Raw genomic sequence first — 7,239 nt, forward strand, 5'->3', positions numbered from 1 at the left:
GTAGAGCGCTCGCCTTGAGCTGAAGAGCTGAGGGACAGCGCCCAGGCCCAGAGTTCAAGCCCCACGACCGACAAAAAAAAAACATAATGGCTCAACTTAAATGTGAATTCACACTATATCGCTAATATGGAACATGAAGCCTTAAATAAGACTAATTGTAGATTCGTTTGACTTGCATAAGTCAAGGATGCCAGGAGGCTGGGCTGTGGGACTGAGTGTTGTGGGTTGTTTTGAAGGTCCTCAGGCTCACAAGTGTAGAGAACCTGGCTGACAACACAGCTGTCCAAGTCACGCAGAGGGAAGGGGCTGCAGGAAGGCCCTCGGGAGGAAGCCACCGCCCTGCCTGGCACATCCCCTACCCTGCAGCATGCTGGAGTCTCTGACCCAAAGGCTGCATTAAACAAATGAAAAAAAAAAAATACCCCAGGCATCAGTGGCTCACACCTAACTATCCAGGAGGCTGAGATCTGAGGATTAAGGTTCAAAGCCATCCTCAACAGACAAATCTAAGAGAGTCTTATCTCCAATTAAACAGCAAAAAGTTGGAAGTGGAGTTGTGCCCCAAGTAGTAGAGCACCAGCCTTCAGCAATAAGTGTGAGCTCAAGTTCTAGTTCCAGCACCGCCTTGCCAAAAAAAAATCAAGTTTTGAAAAGTCATTAAAGATTTTAGAGAAGCCAGATTCAGGTATTTCATGCCTAAAACCCTAGCTATTCTGGAGCTACCCCGGGCAGAAAAGTCCGTAAGACTCCATCTCCAAAATAACCAGCAAGATACCAAGCTAGAAGGATGGCTCAAATTAGGTAGAGTACCAGCTGAGCAAGCATGAGGCCCTGAAAACAAAAATTGGAGGCAAAAACAAAGGTGTTTAGCCGGGCACTGGTGGCTCACACGTGTAATCCTAGCTACTCAGGAAGCTGAGATCTGAGGATCTCAGTTCAAAGCCAGTCTGGGCAAGAAAGTCCATGCAACTCTTCCTCTAAACAGCAAAAAGCCGAAGCTATAGCTCAAGTGGTAGAGTGCTAGCTTTGAGCATAAAAACTAAGGGACAGTGCGTAGGTCCTGAGCCCTGGGACTGGCACAAAAGAAAAAAAGAAGAAGAAAAGAGGAAAGAGAGGTAGGAAGGGAGGGAGGGGAAAAAAAGAGAAAGAAAAAGTTTTAGATTCTTTTTTTTTTTTTTAATCTGTCATGGGGCCTGGGCGCTGTCCCTCAACTTTTTAGCTCAAGGCTAATGTTCTACCACTTGAGCCATAGTGCCATTTCCAGCTTTTTCTGCTTATGTGGTGCTGAGGAATCGAACCCAGTGCATGCAAGGCAAGCACTCCAACACTGAGCCACCTTCCCAGACCCAGAAATTTTTTGAATATAAAGAAGTATAGCAGCCAGGTGCCAATGGCTTACGCCTGATCCTAGCTACTCAGGAGGCTGAGATCTGAGGATTGAGGGTCAAAGCCAGCCAGGGCAGGAATGTCCATGAGATTCTTTTTTTTGGGGGGGGAGGGGTGCGGTTGTGAGGCCTGTACTCTGGGCCTGGGCGCTGTCCCTCAGCTCTTCAGCTCAAGGCTAGCACTCTACCACTTGAGCCACAGCGCCACTTCCGGCTTTTTTTTTTTTCATTTTGCTTATGTGGTGCTGAGGAATCGAACCCAGGGCCTCAGGCATGCAAGGCAAGTGCTCTACCACTGAGCCACCTTCCCAGCCCCTCCATGAGATTCTTACCTCTAGTTAACCACCAAAAAACCAGAAGTGGCGCTGTGACTCAAGTGGTAGATTGCTCACCTTGAACTCTGAGCCCAGGCCCAGAGCTCAAGCCCCACAACCAACAACAACAACAAGGATAGCAAGCCCTCCGTCCACTCAGGAGCAGGTGTCCGGCAGGGTCCTGAGCACCGCCCCCCTTCTGCACAGGCATACCTATCCTGAGGTGCTGCCTCCTCAGAGAATTGATCAGGGAGGACTTGCCCACGTTGGGGACCCCAACCACCATGATGCAGTACTCCAGGTTCTGTGGAAGCAGGAGAAGAGCCGTGACTCCACCCTACCAGGCCCGAGCCCACAGGGGTTCCCAAAGGAGGAAGAGGGCACAGAGGCCTGCCCTCTAACAAGCCCTAGCCCTCCCAGGCCAGCCTCCTGGAAGAGCACCACAGCATCCTCCACACTGAAGTACCCCAGGATCAGTCAGGAGAGGCCTGGGTGACCCCCACATGCCCACCCCCAGGTCTGCATCCCACCAACCAACCTCTGCTCGATGATAGCGGTAACTGCTCCCAATGAGCTCTGTGACCTTCGGAATGATCTGCAATAAACCAGCCACATCTTCTAGTCTCATGCCCTTTCACCAACCCACGTCCTGTCACCTCTGCTCCCCTCTACAGTCATCTGCTGAGAGAACAAACACCTCCCAGGCTTCGGTCAAAGACACCCAACCAGGCTGTGCTGGTGAGACCGACACACCCACCCCCAAGCTAGAGTAAGGCTTCTACCACGGGAGGGCGTCCATGAGAGAGGTGATCACGTTCACCAGAAACTTGTGGTGTCCCACCAAATGCAAACAGGAGAACTAAGTGACCTGTCACCCCAGAATGACCTTGTACTCCCTGAATATCCATCTTGGGCTGTATCAGCGTAAGACACAGGGCGGGCCCCCTGGAGACTCTGCACTCCTGGGCAGTAGGAGCCAGAACCAGGATTACAACTGCTTACCAAACAAGGAACAGAAACACCTGCATGTGAGCAGAAAGGCCTACCTGTTTGACATTTTCATCCTTTACACAGTTGGTAAAAATGACGTTTTTTAGGCCTGTTCCTTCTAAGTGCTGCAAAATTTTCTGAAAGAGACATTTCCATTTTAAACACTCAACAAAAATATGGACGGTGTTATAAATAAAAGTTGAGGATCCAAAATGAGAACCAAGGGCCTCAGCCTGGCCCATCACTGGTCACAGAGGTCACAGCAGTGTAACTGGGCTGGGCTGTCCTGTCTGTGCCAGGGTGAAGACCAGGAAACACAGACTGACCTTTGGGAGTTCAGCGCCTCTGTGAGTAAAATGAGGCTTAAACAAGTCATCCTGAAACTCCTTCTGGCAGTGGACTTACAGAACCTGGACTCCACTGAGAAATTCCACTGTTCCAACGTGTTCCGACCTTCTTCAAACACTGTCAATTGAAGGGACATCAAACCTGATCTGAACCTATCTAAAAGCTCAAAAGAATACTAAAGTTGACACAAATTCATTAGTCTTAACATTCACTGAAATCACTGTGGAACTGCATCCTATTTGTGAATATTTACCTTTATAAACCAAACCTATTTAAAATTAGTGTTGTAATGTTTGATTGCTACTGGCCCCAAAATATAGTCAATGCTTACAAAAGAAAAAAATCACTGATTAAATCCATTAATTTTAGTTATTTCTTCCAGGACTGAAAGTGTGGCTCAACTGGTTGAACAACAGCCTCAAGCAAGAAATCTGAGACTGTGAGATGCTGAGTTCAAGCCCCAATATCCCCAGTATCAATACACTCTCTCCATATATATATATATACATATATATATGCGCACACACACATATACATGTGGTAATTATTTCTTCCAGACATCCACTGAAGATGGGATAAGGACATAAGCCATGACAAAGACATACTGAAGCCACAGTTCCCATGTAGATTCACTCAAGATGTCCTCAGGGAAGTGGGCTCTTCTTGGAGCACCTGGCCAGACTACAAGGTGAGGACTCAATACAAAGTCTGCAAAGGCTAGTATTTAAATGGCAAAAGCAACCACAAATGAGTTCCACTCACTAATAAAAGCAACAGAAACCAGTCGTGAAGATAAATAACCAGAGCTGCAACCTGAGGAAATCCCTAGAGATCTGTACAGACCCCCCTGGCCTTTGTGAGCATGTCTATCAGCTGCCAGCAGGAGGAGCTGTCAGGGGAACTCCTCAGCTATCCTCCTGATGGTATCCCTACAAACCTGTGGGGTGGAGGTGACTAGAACGTACGGACACATAATAAACTGCAGCTGCAACAAATGGAAATGTTCTGTACCATTAACACCTTTTCAAAACACTGGCTTGAATTCAAGATGTTTACATTTTTCTCTCTACAGTTTGGTAATAGAGCCACAAAGAAAAAAAGCAGAAGACACTTCAGATCCTATTTCCAGTTCTCATGGCTTTTTTAACCTCTGTGCCACATGGAAAATATCTTGCATAGGCCTAGTTCTATCTGGCCTTAGAGAAATCAGTAGCCATTTTGGCCTCTCCCACTTCTAACTTCTGAATCAAAGCATGTGCAGAAAGCAGACAATGACTACTATGTGGAGCTTAGCAGACAGCATCAGTAACCTCAGGAATGCCTACCAGACAGTACAGCTAATATAGAGGCCTACCAGACACCAGAGCCATCAACCTGCCAGACAGTATAGCTATATGGCAGCCTATCAGATAGTACAGCTATCGGCCTACCAGACAGCAGAGCTATGTATCAGCCTACCAGACAGCACAGCTATATATCAGCCTACCAGGCAGTACAGCTATGTATCAGCCTACCAGACAGTATAGCTATGTATCAGCCTACCAGACAGCACAGCTATGTATCAGCCTACCAGACAGCACAGCTATGTATCAGCCTACCAGACAGTAGAGCTATTACAGACTACCGACAGCTCTCTGTCCCTTGGATCAAGTGGCACACTGACCATTTCCCAAAGGGTATGCACCCATGTTGAACACTGAGGTCCTTAATGTCTGAGGTAAGCAGCCAAGCTGAGGAACCAGGCTAGAGCTGTTCCGGAAGCAGAGCTTCGTCTGTGTTGGTGACTCTTCACACTTTTGTGGGCATCTGTGGGATGGTACTCACGTGCTGCTCTGTGAGATCTGCCAAGTCCATCTTGTTGAGGACAAGCAAGTGAGGCTTCAACCCAAGGGTCTCCTGAAACAGAGGGTTGCGACCTGATAGTGGAATGTGGCGATGTTAAGGCAAAATCCCTTGAAAGGTTTACATTTTGTCTTCTCTGACTAGGTCAAAGGAAGCCAGAGGAGGGGATCTCATCTCAAAGCAGGCCGCCCAGCCGACCTCCCACCTCAAGCATATGGAGCCAGCTCCGATCCTGCCTTCTGGTCTGCAAAGGGTACACCTTCTACCACTGCCAGAGTAGGCAGTCAGGCAAGGCAGTGACTGTCACACAGCTTTCCAAACATGATGGCAGCAAAACCAAAGTCAACGCTCAGCCAGGCACGGTGGTGTATATCTTTAATCACAGCACTTGAGTGGCTGAAGCTGAAAAGACTCCAGAGAGTTCCAAGCAATCTGAGATACCAGGCTTAGTTGCCAAGATACTTAAGTTTCAAATGAGTGACATGATCACTCAAGAAAAAGTGACTCTGTAAAGTCCTAACTAGCGCATCTTCAGAACACTACCCTACCCTGTGGCTACTAAGGACTCCCAAGTCCTACCACGGGGCACCCAGCAGCTGTGCCTAAAAGTGAGCAGGTCCCTTCCCTCATGGAGACTCACTGGAGACACCACTTGCTACTGACATCTTCAACCAGGACTGCTAGGACAAAGGTAGGGTCTTAGTCCTAGTCCACTACACCTGACGGTAATACAGGCAGGAGGGGGCTTCTTATCTTCACATCCTGAACCTCTGCTTTCCCGGTGCTGCATCTCTCCCTGAGGATCAAGCTGCAGGGGTCCCAAGGCCCCTGCCTGCCCCATCTAAGCAGTCAGTCAACTGTCTCCCCACTCCAAACTTTCCTTCCTATATATGACTACAGCCCCCAGACTCCCCTCCCAGGATGCTACAGAGACCATCATCCAGGGAAGGCTGCCTGCCACAACCTAGATAAGGCAAAATATCCTAGGGTTGAAGCATCACACATACTAAAAGATAACCACATTTTATTATGTTTTGATAGACACACAATTGTCACCACTATATGCTACATAAACTGATGCATATTTACAGCCTAAAACAAAAAAACCCAAGGGGTTGTTTGTTTTTGTTTTTTGCCAGTCATGGGGCCTAAACTCTGGGCCTGGGCTCTGTCCCTCAGCTCTTCAGCTCAAGGCTAGCGATCTACTACTTGAGCCACTGCACTACCTCTGGCTTTTTCTGCTTATGTGGTGCTGAGGAATCAAACCCAAGGCCTCATGTATGCAAGGCAAGCGCTCTACCACTGAGTTACCTTCCCAGCCCAGAAACCCAATGTTTTGTTGCTAAAGTTCCAACAAGACCATGAACTCTGAATAACACCCTCACTCTGCACTGTCTGGGTGGCAGTGCCTCAGAACCGTTTTCCCCAGGGCTCACACCTGCTGGCTCAGCCTCCCCAGTCTAGGCTGCCCTGGCAGATTTGTAACAACTAGAAAAATCAGTATCTTCATCACTAAAGAACTTCAGCATAGCTCAAATGGACAAAGTCTACGAAGCCTGTGTCAAAACAAGATCAAGTCTTGCCAATTCTCCCAAGCACAGGAGGAAAGTTGTGATTGGTAGGAACCTTTAATCTCAGGTTTCATGCCCTATCTAGAGAATTTCACTGCTGGATCGTTCTGGAAAGCCCAGGTGAGCCAGGCAGAGGCCAGGACAAATGACACATCAATGCACCCACATGTGAGATTCTGGTGTAAAACAAAGCTTATCAACGGGCATATTTACAAGCTCCCCAATAATCCCAATATATTATAAAGGCCGAGAGCCACTGCTCTAAATGCCAGTAACAAGTAAGGTCTCGAGTCACTGCAAGCAGTGCCTACACTGGGCCGACGGCAGGCAGACACCGGAAGCGCTCCCTGCTGCCTCTGCATCTTGGCCTGGGAAGTGGTCCCTCCCGCACCAGGAAAGGATATCCGAGCATCGTGAACCTCGATGACACAGTCCACCACCTTCAGACTGCTCTGCATCTTCTTCAGTCCTGGAACACATGAAAGTATTCAAGGGCAGGCCAGGGCCTTCCAAAGGGGCAGGTTTGTCTGCTACTCAGAAGCAATCTCAACTCCTCTGGAGATGGGGAGTTTGAAGCCTGCACAGGCAGGGAGACCTATCTTGAAAACAAAACCCAAAGTGTGGAAGGAGCCGCCGGCGCCCGCCCGTCATCGCAGCTACTGGGAGGCGGAGGTCGAGGACGCGGCTCCCAGCCGGGCAGGAACGTCCGTGGGAGCCAATTAGCTACCAACAAGCGCGGGGGGAGAGGGGGCTGTGCAGAGCTGGGGGCGGCCCAGGCCGAGTCCAGGC

At 48.9% G+C, this 7,239-nt stretch overlaps 1 protein-coding gene across 1 annotated transcript in view; it reads right to left on the reverse strand.

Annotated features, from left to right (window-relative positions):
- The window catches only part of Mtg1 (mitochondrial ribosome-associated GTPase 1), a 22,017-nt gene extending 15,000 nt beyond the window's left edge, over nucleotides 1–7,017 (reverse strand). The window contains exons 1-5 of the mRNA XM_013035482.1: nucleotides 6,855–7,017; nucleotides 4,862–4,966; nucleotides 2,746–2,826; nucleotides 2,238–2,294; nucleotides 1,913–2,003 (exon numbers count right to left, since the gene is read on the reverse strand). Coding sequence (XP_012890936.1) covers nucleotides 1,913–2,003; nucleotides 2,238–2,294; nucleotides 2,746–2,826; nucleotides 4,862–4,966; nucleotides 6,855–6,908 — 388 coding nt within the window. The 5' untranslated portion in view covers nucleotides 6,909–7,017. The remainder of the gene's footprint in view (nucleotides 1–1,912; nucleotides 2,004–2,237; nucleotides 2,295–2,745; nucleotides 2,827–4,861; nucleotides 4,967–6,854) is intronic.
- Nucleotides 7,018–7,239: the final 222 nt, after the last annotated feature.

Source organism: Dipodomys ordii, unplaced genomic scaffold (assembly GCF_000151885.1).
Source record: "Dipodomys ordii isolate 6190 unplaced genomic scaffold, Dord_2.0 Scaffold213, whole genome shotgun sequence".
In the NCBI taxonomy this organism is placed as follows: Eukaryota; Metazoa; Chordata; class Mammalia; order Rodentia; family Heteromyidae; genus Dipodomys; species Dipodomys ordii.